General features: G+C 42.8%; 1 protein-coding gene across 3 annotated transcripts in view; it reads right to left on the bottom strand.

Moving 5' to 3' along the window:
- Positions 1–252: 252 nt before the first annotated feature.
- The window catches only part of CENPJ (centromere protein J), a 105,886-nt gene continuing 85,506 nt past the window's right edge, over positions 253–20,632 (bottom strand). For all 3 annotated transcript variants that reach the window (XM_040340556.1, XM_040340558.1, XM_040340557.1), the window contains exon 17: positions 253–625. In XM_040340556.1, the coding sequence (XP_040196490.1) occupies positions 433–625 (193 nt within the window). In that variant the 3' untranslated portion in view covers positions 253–432. The remainder of the gene's footprint in view (positions 626–20,632) is intronic.

Raw genomic sequence — 20,632 nt, 5'->3', positions numbered from 1 at the left:
TATGCCAAAAAATAACATTTGAAAAATACACCCATGCACAAATACACCTGGTGCTAGCAGTCACACACACACACACACACATTTTCTGTAATGCAGTCCTATGGGCAAAAATGCTGTGCAGCTGTGGCTCCCAGGCACCACAATAAAGGCATAGTTTACACTGTACACCCATTTCAATCGACTTCATGGCAATGTGCAAAGAGGTCAGTTCTACAGCAACAGATGTATTTATTTTTTGACAGCACACACATATGACTTTTATAAGTTTATTACATTAGTAAAATGTATTCAAATACAGGTTAATTAAAAAAATATATGTACAGCTTATATATACAATAAGTACACCATTACACAATCTGCATTTCATAAAATTATATACACACACAATAATTACATTTCATAAATAAATACACCTTCAATAATCTTTTATTGTTACATTTTAGTGTCCATAATAACATTGCCATCTTTATCTTTAACCCGAACTCTCCCAGATGCATACTTGGTCTCTTGCTGGCCATTGGTGTACACAGTCTTGATGGTCCCATCTGGGTATTCTCGCCTTTTAAACTGGGGGGTGTGCAGTTCTCGCTGACCATTGTCAAATTCTATTATTTTGTTTCCATCGCTGTAAAACAACGATGACTGGTTAAAAAAATATCACATTCTATAGTGAGAAAATACTGTGCATATTAGCTAAAGTGAACCTGGGATGCAGATAACAGGTTCACTGGAATGCTAGTTTACTGCTGCTTATCCACTTTAAGGGCCAGTTCACTACATGCAGTCCATTGTGGGGTTTTTTTCCTGCATCAGAAACACATGGATAGGTTATATGGTTTCCAATGGCATAGTTCAGTGTGGTCAGTTCCAGAAAAAAAAAAAAACGAACATGCTGCATTTTTACTGTACTGGAACACTGTAAAACACATCAAAAACACACTAGTAATGTGTCAAAACCACCCAACAGAAACACATCCAGACTGTGTTTCTATGTGTGAACTGGCCCAAAGACCAGGCCTTTTCTTGCACTTTGTTTACATGTAAAAATCTATATTTTTTGCTAGAAAATTACTTAGAACCCCCCCAAACTAATGTTTTTTTTTTTTTTAAAGCAGAGGCCGTAGAAAATAAAATGGTGGGTGTTGCAATTTTTATGTCACACGGTATTTGTGCAGTGTTTTTTTAAACACCATTTTGTACGGGGGAAAAAAATGATACTTTTTGCATTTTAATGAACAACAATATAATGCCCAATTATTTGGCAAAATAATAAAAGTTGATGTTACACCAAGTAAATAAATGGCTATCAAACTTGTCACGCATTAAAAAAAAGAAAAACTGTACCAGTGACAAACAGCGTAATTTTACTATTTATAGGCAACACTTTAACCACTTGGCACCCTTTAACCACGCCAAAAGATAGTTAGTTACACTGTAGGCTTACAATCCTGGTAGCGCGTCCATGGACATCCTCACGTGCTCGCATTCCTGATGCGCTCTGTATTCGTCAAGTCCTCGGGAGCCAATCACAACGGCCCGTAACTATGTGATCAGTGGTCAGCCATAGTTACATAGTTAGTCAGGTTGAAAAAAGACACAAGTCCATCCAGTTCAACCACAAAAAAATAAACAAACAAAATAAAAAAACACAATACAATCCCATACACCCAACTCCATACCCACAGTTGATCCAGAGGAAGGCAAAAAAAAACAGCAGAGCATGATCCAATTTGCTACAGCAGGGGAAAAAATTCCCTCCTGATCCCCCGAGAGGCAATCGGATTTACCCTGGATCAACTTTACCTACAAATCTGACAGCTTATCATTGAAGTAAACGGCGGGAGAGAAAAAAAAAAAAGTTATCAGGCTTACAGGCTCAGTGCCACCTACCAGTGCCTCATCATCAATGTCACTTATTATTGCTGCCCATCAGTGCCACCTATCAGTTATAACACAACTATAAAAAGAAATTATATATATATATATATATTTTTTTTTGTTTAGCACACAAAGAACCCAAGTGGGGATTACATATCACCAACAGAAAGCTCTATTTGTGTGGGGAAAAAAATAATCTAACATTTTAATTGGGTACAGTGTTGCATGACTGCACAATTATTCAAAGTGCAACAGCATTGAAAGCTTAAAATTTGCCTGGGCAGGAAGGAAGGGGGGGGGTGAAAGTGCCCCAGTAAGCAAGTAGTTAAAAGCCTTTACAGGTTACTATAGAGATTTGTTTAGTTTAATGTTTTTTATTTTTACACTGTCACTTTAAATATATGCAATATAAATATCTCATTATGGCAATAGGCAGTAACAGGTACTTTTTATGATGCTGCAGACATCATCCCGGTATAACCACTCAAAGTCCAGCAACGTACATATATGTGATCCAGCATTTCTGGATCGGGGGTACACGTTGCCAACCCGCCGCTCCGTCTGTGCAGTCCTTGCCGGTCAGTGGGTCCCAGCCAATGGCTTTATGAAGGGAATCCACTGAGCGAAAGACAGAAGAGAGCTCTGTGTTGGTAAAAAAAAAAAAAAGGAGCGAGTAAAAACCGACACTTCACTCAGTAAAAACAATTCACACAGTAAACATTGTAAGCACAGTTAACCCTTGATTGCCCCTAAATGTTAACCCCTTTCCACCCAGTGTCATTAGTACAGTAAATAACCACTTGACCTCCAGAAGATTTTTATTTTTTTTTGCAATCCGGCACTGCGTTACTTTAACCACTTGCCGACCAGCTGCCGTCATACTGCAGGTCGGCACGATCCCCTGAGCCGTTGTAGCTGTACGCTGGCTCCTTTAAGTGGAATGGGATAGCAGGCGGCACGGGCCGATGCTTATGACCGGCTGTCGCGATGATCGCCGACCACACGCCATCATGGACATGAGAGGCAGCACAGGGACACGTGTGTGTAAACACAAATTTCTGTTCTGTGAGAAATGACAGCTAGGAACCACAATCTGTCATTTTCTCTAGGGAAGGCCTCACCCCCCCCCCCCCCCAGTTAGAAGAACACAATTAAACCCTTGATCGCCCCCTACTGTTAACCCCTTCCATGCCAGTGACATTTATACAGTAAACAGTGTATTGTTATAGCACCGATGTGTCTGCCATAATGTCGCAGTCCCAAAAAAAAAAAATCTCAGATCCCCGCCATTACTAGTTAAAAAAAAAAAAGTGTATTTTTTAATTGTCGCTCCTTTTTTTAGCGCAAAAAAATAAAAACCGCAGAGACGATCAAATACCACCAAAATAAAGCTCTATTTGTGGGGGAGAAGGACGTCAAATTGTGTTTGGGTGCAGCGTCACACGACCACGCAATTGTCAGTTAAAGCGACGCAGTGCCAAATCGCTAAAAATGGCCTGGTCATTTAGCAGCCAAATCTTCCAGGGCTTAACTGACAATTGCGTGGTTGTGCGACATTATTATAAAAAAAAAAAATTTCCCTACAAATAGAGCTTTCTTTTGGTGGTATTTGATCACCTCTGTGGTTTTTATTTTTTGCACTATAAACAAAAAAAAAACAGGACAATTTGGGGTATTTTTTTTTACTTTCCGCTATAAAACATATCCAAAAAAAAATGAAATTTCTTAATTTAGGTCAATATGTATTCTGCTAAATATTTTTGCGTAAAAAAAAAATAAGAAAACCCAATAAGTGTATATCTATTGTAGACGCTATAACTTTTGCGCAAACCAAACTATGGGATATTTGTATTTATTTTTACTAGTAATGGTGGGACTTTTAGCAGGACTGCGATATTGCATTGGACACTGACATTTTTGGGGACCTGTGACACAAATTACAGTGATAAAAAAAAAAAATGCACCGACACTGGCTGGGAGGGGGTTAACATCAGGGGCCATCAAATGGTTAACTGTGTGCCTAGCTGGTGTTTTCCTACTGTGGGGTAGGTGCTTGTACTAGGGGGAGGCATGGATTCATGTGCCTGCTTTGCAGGAACACAGGATCCAAGCCTTCTGTACTGACAGAACAGCGATCTGCCTTGTTTACATAGGGAGACCACCGTTCTCCCTCTGTACTGAAGGATTGGCGGATACCGAGTCCACAGTACCTGCCAATCGGCTCCAGCTGTGTAGAATCAGAGCGGGAGCAGGCCACCGGTGGTGCACATGTGCATACCCAGAGCCCAAAGTGTTGGATCACGTACTAGGATACATGTTCCGGTACAGCCGTGCCACTTTGTCACTGTATATCAAAGTTATACGGTTGGCAAGTGGATAATAGTAGCACTGATCACTTGACTTGTGTCACTGGTGATGTCAGTCAGTTCCCCCCAGTCTCAGTGTCAGATTGCCGCAGCAATATCGTAGACCAACTATAATTTGCTGATCACCACCATTAGTAAAATACAAAAGATAAATACAAATTCCATCATATTTCCCATCATTTGTTAATGCAATAACTTTCTTATTCAAAGATTTTATTGAGGATAGGACCAAAGTTAACATTGCTTACACATTAAAAGAAAAAAATGTAAGTCATCCCCCAGGGGCAGGACAGAACATGTAACAATATTGTACAGCGACAGGGGCGCAGCCCATTATAAGAGAGTGTAAAGGTAATGGGTACATAAATAAGGATCGGAGGGCGCGCGGTGAGCATAGGTTTACAATGATATGGCATGATTTAAGGGCGATTTGAGTTTAGTGACGGTAAATGCTGTCTTGTGGTAGGGTATTTTTTTTTTTTTATGGTGTCACAATGTATACTATAAGATTTCCTATCATCTGTGCCCAGTCTCGCCACAAAGAGTAAATCCAGCTCTGAGCAATCCTCTTTCTTTTTTTCAGTGAGATAAATGGACAAACAGTAGAAAACTTTTGTCTGTTCTTCCCCCTTGCTGTGAATGACAGGTTATTTACATATCTTATGCACTAGCCTAAGACAGGCATTATTTTTTAATTCCCACCTCCACTCTTTTTCTGAAGTCATGTGGTTTCTTTTCTGGCCTTTGACTGGATGTTAGTGATCATAGCAGAATTCAGTGTAAGGAATACACAGGAAAAAATGCATGTTGACAAGGGGAGTGTAGAGGTGGGTGGGGAGTCTACAAACATCACAACTCCACCCACCGAGCTCCAGACAACAGATACACCTACAGAATCTACAGTTTTTCAGGTCTCATAACAGAGGGGAGACATTTGACAGGTAAGGATACATGCAGGAGGCATGTATATCCTTATAGATCAGCACTATGGCAGTATTTTAGAAAGGATGAGAGTGGGTTTACATCCACTTTAAGTGTAGGAGACCCGGTGGTAGGAGGGAGGGTCTTAATAGATTTCGAGAGTAAGGAGACCAATATAGCGCGGCTGGTGCCATATCAGTGATGGACAATCAGGTGTGATAATGATAATAGGGAGGACCCACAGGAACAAAGTTAGCTTTAAGAATGATAGGACCCACAGGAACAAAGTTAGCTTTAAGAATGATAGGACCCACAGGAACAAAGTTAGCTTTAAGAAGGATAGAGAAGGGGGGGGACATAAGAGGGGGTTTGGAGAAGGAAAAGACAGAAGCAGAGAGTTGAGGTAGGCACCAGGAGGGGGGGGGGGGGTGAAGAGAGTTTAGGGAGCAGTTATCTATAAGTTGTTAGTTGTTGAGTTAGGTCATTTATATGGTGGTGGGAATCATTTAAGGGGAAAGCAAGGAGTTATCAAAGTCAGCAGACATAATGATCAACCCAAGGTTTTCATAAACGTTAGTACTTTTTGCCCCCGACTTTGGCATGCAACATGGCCCTAGTTACTCTTTTTAATTTCCATGACATTGAGATTGGCGCTTTTCCAAGCCTTTGCCATGGTTTGTTTTGTAACCTGCAGGTAGGGTTGCCAACTCATCCCTTTAAAACAGAACACATATTAATTACACAGGTTCTGTGGCTGATTAAGGAGGTTATTAAACTCACTTGGTGCCTTATTTGCATTAAATTAGCCTCAGAACCTGTGTAATTAATATGTGTTCTGTTTTAAAGGGATGAGTTGGCAACCCTACCTGCAGGAGTAAATTGTAACCAGGTCACATTGGAGGGTTGTTTGTTGAGTGAGGCTGTGGCTGGGTCAGGGACTAAAGTGCAGTCCATAAGGGTGTACATGATGTGAAAGATTTCGGCCCAAAACAATTAGGCAACTCCACCAAATATGGGAGGTGAGTGCCTTTTTTCGAACAGCCGTGAAAGCAGGTGGGGTGGGGGGTAGGATGGGAGGAATTTGGTGATCTGGGCAGGAACCAGGTACCAATGCATTAGGACTTTGTAATTCGCTTCCAGAGCTAAAACGTTCTGAGTGGCTGATTTGGTAGCAGTTCAAATATCGGACCAGTCTTTGGCATCTAGTTGAAGTCCTAAGTCTCTCTCCCACTTGGTGACGTGGTGTAAAGACATATAAGGGGGTGGGGGTATAAGAACTTTGCATAGAAAGAGGATATCAGGGCCGGGGTGTGTGGTTTTTTTTTTTCAGATATGTTCAAAATTGGTCAAGTCAGGCAAAGAGGAATCTGTACACAAGCATGGGCTGAGGAAATGCTTAATTTGCAGGTAGCGGAAGAGTTTGGAGCTGGGGAGTCCATATGACTCACATACGTTTTTCGTCAAAGCACGGCAACCTAACCATGCCAGGGGCAAGGTTGACCAAGCAGTCAAAAGGCTGGTTAAAAATGGTTAACTACCCACCGATGCTAACTCGAGTACAGGGTGGCGGGGTCAGCTGTCAATTTAATTCCATGGTAGGGGGATTGAGTGAGGTGACCACAAGAATGGAAGGGCATGGCGAAGATGTGATACTGTAGGTTGGGGTAGGGATACATTAAGCACTTTCGATTTCTGTGGGTTAACAATTAAGCCTGAGAGAGATGCAAACTGGTCAAAAGAAGGTTAGAGATATTTGTCAGTGTTTAGGAGAGAAAGAGGAGAATGTTGTCTGCGAACAGTTTGTGGTGATGACCAACAAGTTCAAGGCATTTAATATTTGGGTTGAAGCGTATCATTTGGACTACAGGTTTAATGGCTAAGGCAAATAGAAGTGGGGACAGGGGGCAGCCTTGTCTCATCCCGTGGCAGACAGTGAAGGGATTGGTTTTATAACCAGCATATTTGAGGTAGGCTGAGGGTGTGGTGTAAAGGGAGGAAATCCAGGTGAGGAAATGTGGCCCAAAACCCCATCTTTACAGTGTAAATTGGAGATAAGGCCAAGAGAGGGTGTCTAAGGCTTTTTTGATGTCTAGCGATATAAAGCATGTAGGTCTAAGATGGGCCCGAGTTGTGTGGACTAGTAGGACTGCCCAACAGATATTATCGCCAGCTTGCCTCAAAGGGATGAATCCTACCTGATCTTTATGGATAAGGGACCCGATGAGCTGGTTCAGACAAGAGAAAATTTTAGCCAGGAGCTTAAAAGGAAAAAAAATGTTTTGCCTAAAATTAATGTCTGCAAGGTAGACAGACAGAATAGTGTAATGATTCTGTTAAAAAACGAGTAAATACCTATTAAATTCCTTCATCTATATCACCTCCGGCATTCTAGTTTCTGTTCTCTCATTCACTTCCTGGTTTGCATTGCTCGTTCATGTAAGAACTACATTTCCCAGTATGAATTGCGGCACGCCCAGTAATTCACACCTCCTTGAAGTCTCTAACATGTAGAGAGCGTCCTGACGCACAGATGTAGTTCCCAGGAGGGGGCGAGCACGTTACTGACCACCGCAGTAAAGCCTTCCGTCACGGTGGTCAGTAAAATCAGACAAGCAGGAAGTGAACAGAACAGAGAAGAAATAAAGCAACTTCAGAGCAAAAACGAACAATGAGGAAGTGAAAAGAGGAATGTCTGCAGGTAAAGGATGCTTATTATGAAAAAAAAAATTCATTTACAACCCCTTTAATGTCTATGTTGAGGAGGGAGATAGGGCAGTAATTGGCCCAGGAGGAGTAATCAGAGTAAGGTTTGGGTAGCATGGAGATAATGGCCTTGAGAGTCTGCATCAAAAGAGTGGCCTTTCAACATAGCATTGGTCAGTAGGGGGGGCCAGAAGATCCAACATTTTTTCAATAGGTGTCCGTGAACCCATCTGGACCCAGATGTTTGTTGGTTTTGAGGACTTTAAAGCGGGAGTTCACCCATTTATTAAAAAAAAAAAAAAATCCCTTTTTTTTCCCCTTAGATTCCTGCTCGTTTGGTCTAGGGGAATCGGCTATTTGTTTTAAAATATGAGCAGTACTTACCGTTTTCGAGATGCATCTTCTTCCGTCGCTTCCGGGTATGGGTCTTCGGGAGCGGGCGTTCCTTCTTGATTGACAGTCTTCCGAGAGGCTTCCGACGGTCGCATCCATCGCGTCACTCCATCGGTGCGGCTCTATACTGCGCCTGCGTACCGACATTCGGCTTCTTTCGGAAAATCGTGACGCGATGGATGCGACCGTCGGAAGCCTCTCGGAAGACTGTCAATCAAGAAGGAACGCCCATTCCCGCAGCCCATACCCGGAAGCGACGGAGAGGATGCATCTCGTAAACGGGTAAGTACTGCTCATATTTTAAAACAAATAGCCGATTCCCCTAGACAAAACGAGCAGGAATCTAAGGCTAAAAAGTGCCCTCTAAGGGTGAACCCCCGCTTTAAGGCATTCCTATCTTCCAATTTAGAGATGGGCAAGTCAAGATCAGCATGCTGTGAAGCTGAAAAGAGATGGGAGGTTGCATTTGGAAAGTAAGTCTGAAGCACGAGTTTCATCAAACCCAGTTTTTGTGGAATATAGATCAGAAAGGTGTTGCCGGAATGCTGCTAGAACGTTTACAGGGTTGCTAGAGTACGAGTCCTTAAGTACTTCAATACCGCATACCGTCATATGACGTCCACAAAGAAGATCTCCTATCCTGGGTGGACGTCATATGACGTCCTGGACTTTGTGCGGTGATATCTGAATGATGCCTGCAGCTAGAGGCATCATTCGGATATCATTGTGTTCTGGCGGCGATCCTGCGTACCATAAGAATGATCATAAGGGCGGTTCCGACGCTTGATCTTTCTTATAGGCGGCGGGAGGGGACATCCCCCCTCCCGCCGCCATCCGGTGCTTCTCCGGGCTCCCCACGTGCCATCGGGGGGCCGGAGAAAAGATCGCCCTGCGCCGGATAGGAAGCATAGAGATGACTGGTGACCAGATGGTCACCAGTCATCTCTATGACCGGATGGCCCGGGCGCGATGTAATGACGTCACGCCTGGGTACCCGTATGTAAACAAAGCCGCAATTGCGGTTAGTAAGCATTAGATCTGTGATTTTTTTTTTCACGATCTTATGCTTTCCAGCCTGGAGGAGAGATGTTTACATGTGAGGTATTGCCACGTGCGTTAGAGCGTGTGCAACAATTCTAGCACTAGACCTCCTCTGTAACTCTAAACTGGTAACCTGTAAAAAAATTCAAAGCGTCGCCTATGGAGATTTTTAAGTAACGAAGTTTGGCGCCATTTCATGAGTGTGCGCAATTTTAAAGCATGACATGTTCGGTATCTATTTACTCAGCGTAACATCTTTCATATTTTACAAAAAAATTGGGCTAACTTTACTGTTTTGTTATTTTTTAAATTCATGAAACAATTTTTTTCCCCAAAAAAAGGCGTTTGGATAATTATTGCGCAAAAACCGTGCAAGATAAAAAGTTGCAATGACCGCCATTTTATTCCCTAGGGTGTCTGCTAAAAAAAACATATATAATGTTTGGGGGTTCTGAGTAATTTTCTAGCAAAAGAATGATGATTTGTACATGTAGGAGAGAAGTGCCAGAATAGGCCCGGTATGGAGGTGGGTATAAAAGCCCTGTATTGAAGTAGTTAAAGACTTTTAGGGGAACAGGCTTATGTGTATGGTCTGATCTGCGTAGGGACAAAGCAAGGACTGTGTCCAGTTTATTTTGCTTTAATATGCAGTTTATGTCTAGAACGGCGCAGAGCCTTTTTTGCCCCAATTTAGTCAAGAAAACTTTTAGTTCTAGTCTGGCCTTTTCTAAAATCAGCTTTGGGATTACTGGGGAATGCTTCCTGAGGTCGAGTGAAAGCAGCTTCTAATTGTTGGTGCTGAGCCCGACGTTCCGTCTTATAATGGGTGGCTTGGGTAATGCATATGCCTCTAAGGACGGTTTGTGGACTTTCCAAATTGTCAGGGGGGGATAGATCGCCAGTGTTATTGTGAGTAATGTAGTCCTTGATAGCAAAAGCAATAGTCATTTGATGGGAAGGGTGAGTGATGAGGGAGTCGTTCCGGCACCATGTGTAGTCTCTTTGTCTGGGTATCAACGATTCTAAAGAGGAGAGTACAGTGTTGTGGTCAGACTATGTAAAGGGTATGATAACAGAGGATAGGAGGGCTGGAGTGGACCCGACAGATCAAAATATGAGTCTATGTGTGAGAAGGTTTAATGAGGGTGGGAATAAGAGGTATATTGTCACCGTGCTGGGTTGGCTTCTCGCCAGGAAATCGAGGAGTTAGTGGCGTAGCAATTGTTGGAAGTTAAAGGAAAAAATGTTTTTGCCTAAAATTAATGTCTGCAAGGTAGACAGACAGAATAGTGTAATGATTCTGTTAAAAAAACAAGTAAATACCTATTAAATTCCCTCATCTATATAACTTTCAGGGTTCTAGTTTCTGTTCTCTCATTCACTTCCTGGTTTGCGGCGCTAGTTCATGCAAGAACTACATTTCCCAGTATGCATTGCGGCACACCCAGTAATTCACACCTCCTTGAAGTCTCTAACACGTAGAGAGCGTCCTGCCGCACAGATGTAGTTCCCAGGAGGGGGCGAGCACGTCACTGACCACCGCAGTAAAGCCTCCCTTCACGGTGGTGAGTAACAATCAGACAAGCAGGAAGTGAACAGAACAGAGAAGAAATAGAGCAACTTCTGAGCAAAAACGAACAATGAGGAAGTAAAAAGAGGAATGTCTGCAGGTAAAGGATGCTTATTAAGAAAAAATGTTTTTCCTTTACAACCACTTTAAGCTTACTAGGGTTGGGGGTGGTTGGGAGAGGGGATTTGTGGAGAAAGGGATAAAATACCTTGGTTAGAATTTCCAGAAATCAACAAAGTGCTCTGCCTCTAAGCGTCTACTACTTGGAGGTGGGGTTACGATTGGGGGCGTAGTATGACACCACTCTAACTTCAACATTGAGGAGATGACCTGTTAGAATGATGTATTTCGCTTTAGTGTCCTTGGTCTCCGCCGGAGTGTAAAATGGGGAAGTATGGTGAAATGCCACCAGTACGCCTCTGCGTTTAGTTTCGGCTGATGCCAAGAATATTTGTGGATACGAGGCACCAATAAACTTGGGGGAGTATCAGTCAGTGATGTGGTTCTCCTGCAGGCAGACCACATGGGCATTAGCCGAAGCAAATTATCAAAAGGCTTTTACCCAGCTGTCCAGCCTGCTCACCAACTTCATATGGTAACCGCGTATAGCTCTGAAGGTACTGAAACGCCCAAAACACTCTGGTGGTTTGGGAGTTCCGGATATTCTGAGGTATCACCAAGCCACAGTGCTTCAGAGGATTCTAAACTGGCGTTTTCACACCCAGTCTAAACACTGGATATCTATGGAGAAATTTATGGCTGGGAGAAAATTTAGCATATGCCCTGTGGCTTTCACGGGATTACAGGGGATTGTTCGATGACACGTCCCCCTTGACGACCCACACACTTGGGACGTAGGGCCGAGTCAATCGGGCGCTGAAACTGGCCCCCGCTGGCGCCATTGGGAGGGTTCCTCTGGTTTTCCCCAGGGTAGTGCACAACTTTCTTCGGAACTTGGGTGGACGACGGGAATGCCAGCTGTGGAAAGTTGTTGAAGGATGGCAAGTTGATACCCTTGGAATCCCTGACGGCTAGACATAGGGGGCCCCAGATGAACTTCTGGAGATACAGACAATTGCACCACTTATTCGAGGTGTACGGCAGCTCCATAAGGAACCAATCTCACACATGGTCTCGGAACTATATTGGCTTCTGGGGTCCTCCGCTTCGGCCTCTAAGCCCATATATATCCGGGCCTGGGAGAGGGACCTAGGCCTGGAATTGATGTGGCCTCAACTGACATACCTTTACCAGTTTACCCATTCCAGCTCTATAGACTCCAAAATGCAGGAGGAGAACTACAAACTATAATCACGCCGGTACTGGGTGCCTGCAGACCTGGCACGGATATACTCAGCCAACTCTGATTTATGTTGGCGAGGCCATGGGGGCCGCGGAACCCTATTATACCTATGGTGGGACTGCCCACTGATTGTACGCTCCTGGGACGATGTTCGGGAACAGGTTAAAGAAATCCTGGGGAGAGAGGTTCCTCTCTCCCCAGTCCATTTCCTCCTACACATTCCTCCCATGCCAGTCAGTCTCTATAAAAAGACTGTGCTACCCCCACCTGCTGAACGTCGCCAAGAGATTGCTTCCTATTTACTGGAAGGCAGCGCAGGTACCGAGCTGAGAGGAGTGGGTGGGTAAGGTGAATGAGATCAGGGAAGCAGAGGACTAGATAGCTACGTGTAAGGGCACTAGAGATACGTTTGCTGCCATGTGGTCCTTGTGGGTGGATCATTTCTCAGGTCTCTTCTAGCCTGTATGTGGCACTGCTAGAACTAGCGGAGCCAGCACTTGGCCCCCACAACTGACCCCGGTAGTAGCGGAATTCCCCTCTTAGACGAAGAATTGACAGCAAACATTCTGCACACCTGTCCGATGAAAGGCATGGCGCGGGGAGCCCGAGGTGGGCACTGGACACTCAGGAGCTACGGTAGGATGCAGATTATTCCCTACTCACACCTTCCCTGTATCTTTCCTCTTTAACCCTCTACGACCCCCTCTCCCCCCCTTATTATCTGTTTACTGTCAAATGTTAATGGGAGGCCTGAATTGCATGCCCCCTTACTGGTTATGGCTGCAAAGCAACACAAGGGGTTTCCTCGCCAAATTAGGAGTTGGCAGGTGGGAGGTGATAGTGTTCTGCCTCCCACTGAGGAGCTGGAGGTGCCCGAACGCGGCTCTGGCCTGAGCAGAGCACTGAAGGAGGTTAGTTGAAGGTCCTGGTTACCCCCCTTTTCCGGTGTAGGGCTTGGGTGGCGTTGTCGTGGAGACAACCCAGACCCCCTCATCTGTTGAAGCCGACATGAAACAGGGGGCTGGTCCCCGCAAGGGGCAGCCTTCCCTGATGGCCACTATGTAGTTGGCAGTTAGAATCTTGAGCCTACCATATGATACCAGGCTGGTGGAAACACAGGGGGCATATATCCTCTGTGTCTCAGTGAACAGCCCCATGTTGTATCTGTTTTTACATGTTGCCTTTTTTATTTTTTCCCTCATGTAATGAAAAATGTGTGTCACCAATATGTTTACACTGTAACTATATGTCAAGCTGTGACTGAACCTAATAAACAAAATTTACACAAAAATTATCAAAAGGCTTTGACCCGTTTATGTGGGAAATTCAAGCCCTTAACATTAAGGGTGATGACATTTAGGGGTGCCATGGTGAATAGTTAGGGGAAAGACAATTGGGAGGATAGAGAGAGGCTGGCTCCTATCCCCCCAATGGGGATGGAAGAAGGAAATAGGAGAAACAGAGAGTTAGAGCAGAGAGTAATGAAGGAGGGAGGAAAACATAGCGAGTTCCTGAAGAGGGAGAAAATTGAGATTAGATGATTAGATGATTTTGCCCATGGAGAACCCTAAAGGGGGCATCCTCGGACAAAGGAGGGGCTGCAATGGCAGTCAACAGAGCACAACAGTCGCCTGGTGAAAATTATGGAGAGTTGAAAAGTAAATAAGGGGGCCAGGTCTATTAAATCCAAATTGGAGTTAGATAGCACCCTGACATAGTAACACAAAAAGGTAGAGCAGAACCATTTACAAATGTCGAACCATCTTTGTCGGTTGGGTCATGCCCTGGAAACCCCACATAGATATGACAATGTTGGAGGAATCTAATTTGACTTCAGAATCTTAACATGGTAACATATTAGAAACAGTAAAACTAAGGATTCATTATAGCAGATATGATAAAAACCATGGAATTATGCGGATGTCTATTTGTCAGCTTGTGTAGGTCTGCCCCCTCCTACAAAGGGTAAGGTGTGGTGCCCAGACAAGGTGGAAAATGTGTGCTTGGTCCAAACTAAACAAAAAATAAATTAAAAAAATCAACAGTGCCCTACCTAACAAGCAGTCAATGTGGGCTATTGAACAGAATCAGTACTTATAGAGTCCAATTAACTGTTAATCACATGAATCCTCAGAAAGCAATCTTGAAAACAATGTGGGGGAGGAGAGGGTTGGAGGGGTGGGTGAAAGTTGTGGTTTCTTGGTTCTAACCCAAATCAAGGGTTGGGGTGCCAGGTTAGGGTAGGGCACTCTGATAAATCATGAATTATATGCCAACTGGCATTTGATCATATTTAAAACTGCAAACCCTTAAACTTAGTTTGGGTGAATTGCGATAGAGGGGTCATGTGCGGGAAAAAAAAAAACTTTCATCTGTAGACATAGGAAGGTCCAATTGCCAAAGTTTTTAGTCCAAAAGTGATACCTAGAGCAGGGGGGGGTGGGGGGGGGGGGACATGTAACTAAATGCAGATTCACAAAACTGCTGTGTATGCAAGAAAGAGCTGGGTAGAGATATGTTAATCTCAGTCCACTGAGTTCGAATAAACAGAAGGTGGAGAGGCAAACCTACCACACTTGTGAGGATCCAGGGATGAAGGCGAAGGCCTTTTGTGGCTAACAGGAGGCAGAGTAATGGCATTGTTCAGCCAATGGAGATGTCAGATGCAGGTCCTGAAAGTGGGTTTGGAGATCTTCAGGAGTTTTGCAGGTATGCTTGTGGCCTTGGTGGGAGAAAGGGAATCCACAGGTGTAGGTGATGTGATGCTGGTGTAGGCTCTTGCGGTGCGGCTTGAGCGTTCGCTGATTGGAGATAGTTGTCTGGGAGAGGTCAGCAAACATCTGATACTCATAGTCTTAAAACAGGAGAGTCTTGTGTTGGTGTGCAACCGTGACAAGTTGCCCCTTGGTATGGTAAAAGTGGAGCTTGGAAACTGTCATGAGGAGCGCCATCTGGTTTGCATGGGGCAAGGGCTCTGTGAATCCAGGGGGATAACTCCTGAAACAAAGCTGTGATCGTAGATTGGAGATCGGTCACTGATTCAGGGATTCAGATGCGTATATTGGATCGTCTGGCTCTATTTTCGTAGTCTTCCAGCTGAGACTGTAGGGTTTGATTTTCCTCATAGAGGGCTTCAAGCTCATTCGCGTGGATGCTGAGAGCTTCAAGGTCATCCACCCTCTGTTCAAGGTCAGAGGTGTGTTGGCCCAGCTGCCTGATCTCTTTAGGAAGAAGTTTGCCTGTCAATTAGAAGTTCTGCACAGGACACAATCTGATGCACCCTCTCTTGCCAAAGCAAGACTTCAGATAATCAGGTGACTCCTGGACTGGAGAGCTCAAATCTGAGACCAGGCTCTCTAAAAATGTTCAAGTGGAAAGAACACTCTGGACTGCAGTGTCCACAGCTCGACCCATATACTGAAAATAATGAATCAATTCCAGTGACTTTTTCTGATGGTTCAGGATCTAGCCGACCCAGTGTAACTGGATAGTCAAAGCCACGTCTGACATTGACTGCACCAACTGTTCCCTCAGCAAAGGTCCAGAAGAGAAGGCAAAGGTTAGGACCACAAACTGGTGGTGCAGAAAACATAAATTCACTGGAGATATGAAGATGCAGATCCTTGCTGTCCATAAAAGCCAAAAAGTCTTCCTAGTAAAGGGCAGGTGAGGACAGATTTGGTTGATGCCCTGCAGAACCTCTGGTCTCAAATTAAGACATTTAGAGCTTTGAGATCCAAGATGGGGCATTGGAAAGGTTAGAGTAAACCCCTGAAACTGGTTTGCAACAGGAACTGGGACTTTTGATCAAGAATACGTGAGAAAGCACTCAATAGAGTTCTACTAACGTGTGGTGAGTGACCCAGGAGGGTTAGGTGAGAGATGGAGGCGTCAGGAAGCAAAACTCAAGGTTGTTGGCACTGGAAAGGGAGCCAAACTTGGGTGGTTACATAGGTTTAAAGAAAACCACAAGCCCATCTAGTTCAACCAAAAAAAACAAAAAACCTCAATATACACAATCCTGCACTCACAGTAGGGCCAAAACAATTTACTCGATTATGAAAATAGTTGACAACTATTTTCATAATCGATTATTCGGCCTGCATACAGAATGCATTAATTTATTTACATATCGGGAAATGCAGTGCAGCACGCATACAGCTCAGTACACCATCCATACATGTCAGTATGTAACTGAGAAATTGTGAATAGCAATGCCTTATGGGACATGTAGTCCTGGGCAGGAAGTGAGTGGTTCTAAAGGCAGAAGTTTTTTTACCTTGCTAAAGGGGCACTCTATATTATACTTTGCAGCTTGCTATTGGAGCACTCTGAAAGCAGGAGGAGCCAGAAGCATTGGCGGAGGGCCCTAGAAGAGGAGAAGCAGGGTTGCTCTGTGCAAAACCATTACACAGAGCAGGGGAGTGTAAAAAGTTTTATAAAAAAAAATATAAGTCATTACTATTACATTTAAAGTAGACGTTTACCAGTATTGTCCATTCAATTAAAAATGATCATATACATCAGAAGACAATTAAAAAAAAATAAAAGAACTCTTCTTTTAGTATTACTTTCATATAAAAGATTTATATCTCCCTTCCACCCTTCATTTGCCTTCTTGTCTGACTTGTTATAATTACTATATATCCTAGTTCTGGGTGTAATTATTTTATATAATTACTTTCAATGTTTTACAGTATAAATGAACCCCCATTATAAAGAGTATCTGCTATTTTTGTACTATAATGATAATGATGACAGGCGATATAAAAAAAAAAAAGCACGCTGCTACTACTACTACTACTACTTCTACTTCTAAACGTCTTAGGCCTGGATCGCACCTAGGTGTTTTTTTCAGAAACACACTCCAGTTAATTTAACATGGTTTCCTATGGGACATGTACACATCTATGTTTTTTTTGGAAAGGGTCAAGGACTTTTTCCAACACAAAAAGGGTGTTTTTTTTTTTGGTTCAATAGGCTTCAATGGAGAAGCTGCAGAAACGCACGTAGTGCGTTTTTGCAGCAATTTGTGTTTTTTAATCTGCCCAACGACAAATTGACCAAAAAAAAAGAAAAAAAGCATAAAAAATGCAAATTGCATGTGCAAAAAGCACTGTAGAAATGGATCAAAAGCAAGGTGTGAACCGAGTCTTATGCTGGCCATACACGCATTCCATTTTCGGACGAGAATATTAATACGAAAAATCAATGTACATTCACTGAACAAATGTTGCTTTTAAAAACATTCAGTTTTAAAATGAATGTAATTTCTGAACAAAAACCACATACATTGTCTGAAAATTCCTTTGACCAAGCAGTTTTCTATTTTGCTCCTTCAAATTTTCCCATCACTGTCTATCGATTTGACCCCACTAACAATTAGAAAATCAAACAAGCATTCTTAACCACTTCCAAACCGCTGTACGACTTTATACGGCCTAACTTTAAAGATGGATATCTCGGTAACGGCAGCAGCTGCTGCCACAACCGAGGTATCCATCTTTAGTGTGAGCGGTTCTGTTAACGATAACGGCAGTCTCCGCCGCAAGATCGCCGTTATCGGTGGCGGGAGAGGGCAGAGGAGATCGGGTCCGTTCGGCAGCTGTGTGGGGTTGCGAGTGAGGGAAAAATCGCCCCCACCCGTCCCCATAGCAGCTCTGCTGGGCGGAAGTGACGTCAAAACGTCAGTCCCGCCCAGCGTCTTAAAAGAAACATTTTTTTTTTTTGTCATTTGAAAAAAATGACAGTTTCAATTTTTTTTTTTTTGCATTTTAGTCTAAATATGAGAGATCGGAGGTCTTTTTGACCCCAGATCTCATATTTAAGAGGACCTGTCATGCTTTTTTCTATTACAAGGGATGTTTACATTCCTTGTAATAGGAATAAAAGTGATCATTTTTTTTTTTCCCCCAGTGTAAAAAATAATAAAATAAATAAGAAAAAAAAAATAATTTTTAAAGCGCCCCGTCCTGACGAGCTTGTGCGCAGAAGCGAATGCATACGCGAGTAGCGCCCGCATATGAAAACGGTGTTCAAACCACACAAGTGAGGTATCGCCACGATCGTTAGAGCGAGAGCAAGAATTCTAGCCCTAGACCTACTCTGTAACTCAAAAAATGCAACCTATAGAATTTTTTAAACGTCGCCTATCGAGATTTTTAAGGGTAAAAGTTTGACGCCATGCCACGAGCGGGCGCAATTTGTAAGCGGGATATGTTGGGTATCATTTTACTCGGCGTAACATTATCTTTCACAATATATTAAAAAATTGGGCCAAATTTATTGCTGTCTTATTTTTTAATTAAAAAAAGTGAATTTTTTTTGAAAAAAAGTGCGCTTGTAGGAAAGCTGCACAAATATGGTGTGACAAAAAGTATTGCAATGATCGCCATTTTATTCTCTAGGGTATTAGAAAAAAATAAATATATAATGTTTGTGGGTTTTAAGTAATTTTCTAGCAAAAAAACTGTTTTAGTCTTGTAAACACCCAAAGTAGAGAAGTGGTTAAAATGAAATTTTGTATGAAGGAAGACATTCTTGTATGGCCAGCATATAAAATATATTACAGTTCTGTCTGAAAAAAAAATAAAAAATAAAATGGCAAAACAGTCTTTAATTAAAAAGCATCCCACTAGTGGATCAAAACCTCCGCAAAAAAGACGGTAAAGCACCACTAAAAATAAAAGTGCTTTGCCGCCGACGCCCCAGTGAGAGCAGCCTTAATAGAAAAAAAAATTGATCCGAGTCTGAGATATTTACCAGATTCCACCTCCAATAGTATATACAGTATATATCTTCTGTCATTCTCAGACTGCATTACAGAGCTTGCTCCCTAACCATATAGTTGGTTATTTATATTTGCCATTGCATAGAGATATTTAAGGTAAATTGCCTGTTTTTTTATACCTTACATACTAAACAAAATTATACACCACACTTAACCACTTAAGCCCCGGACCTTTAGGCAGCTAAATGCCCAGGCCAGGTTTTGCGATTCGGCACTGCGTCGCTTTGACAATTGCGCGGTCGTGCGACGTGGCTCTCAAACAAAATTGACGTCCTTTTTTCCCCACAAATAGAGCTTTCTTTTGGTGGTATTTGATCACCTCTGCGGTTTTTATTTTTTGCGCTATAAACAAAAATGCAATATTTTTTACTTTTTGCTATAATAAATATCCCCCAAAAACATAAACTTTTTTTTTTCCTCAGTTTAGGCCGATATGTATTCTTCTACCTATTTTTGGTAAAAAAAAAAAAAATCGCAATAAGCGTTTATCGGTTGGTTTGCGCAAAATGTATAGCGTTTACAAAATAGGGGATAGTTTTATTGCATTTTTATTATTTTTTTTTACTACTAATGGCGGCGGCGATCAGCGATTTTTTTCGTGACTGCGACATTATGGCAGACACTTCGCACAATTTTGACACATTTTTGGGACCATTGTCATTTTCACAGCAAAAAATGCATTTAAATTGCATTGTTTATTGTGAAAATGACAGTTGCAGTTTGGGAGTTAACCACAGGGGGCGCTGAAGGAGTTAGGGTTCACCTAGTGTGTGTTTACAACGGTAGGGGGGTGTGGCTGTAGGTCTGACGTCATCGATTGTGTCTCCCTATAAAAGGGATGACACGATCGATGCAGCCGCCACAGTGAAGCACGGGGAAGCACTATGTAAACATATGAGATCATTTCTCATTGCCGGCTCTCACAATGACAGCGTGCTGTCAGGGAGAGAGGAGACCGATCTGTGTCTCTTGTACATAGGGACACAGATCGGTCACCCCCCTTCCCCCACAGTTAGAACACTATATAGGGTACACATTTAACCCCTTCCTCACCCCCTAGTGTTAACCCCTTCCCTGCCAGTCACATTGATACAATTAGTGCATATTAGTGCATATTTATAGCACTGATTGCAGTATAAATGTGAATGGTGCCAAAAGTGTCCGATGTGTCTGCCATAATGTCGCAGTCGCAATAAAAATCGCAGATCGCCGCCATTACTAGTAAAAAAAAAAAAAAATTCTGTCCCTTATTTTGTTGGCGCGATAACTTTTGCGCAAACCAGTCGCTTATTTCGATTTTTTTTTTTTTTTTTTTTACCAAAAACATGTATAAGAATACGTACCGGCCTAGACTGAATTTTTTTTTTTTTTTTAATTGGGCTATTTATTATAGCAACAAGTAAAAAATATTGTATTTTTTTTCAAAATTGTCGTTCTTTTTTGTTTATAGCGCAAAAAATAAAAACCGCAGAGGTGATCAAATACCACCAAAAGAAAGCTCTATTTGTGGGGAAAAAAGGACGTCAATTTTGTTTGGGAGCCACGTCGCACGACCGCACAATTGTCAGTTAAAGCAACGCAGTGCCGGAAGCTGAAATTTCACCTGGGCAGGAGGGGGGGGTATATGTACCCAGTAAGCAAGTTGTATAGAGCGGGCAGTTTGAACA

This window comes from Rana temporaria, chromosome 2 (genome assembly GCF_905171775.1).
Source record: "Rana temporaria chromosome 2, aRanTem1.1, whole genome shotgun sequence".
Taxonomy (NCBI): domain Eukaryota; kingdom Metazoa; phylum Chordata; class Amphibia; order Anura; family Ranidae; genus Rana; species Rana temporaria.
Note: the sequence above shows the minus strand (reverse complement) of the source record. Positions and strands in the feature narration are given on the sequence as shown.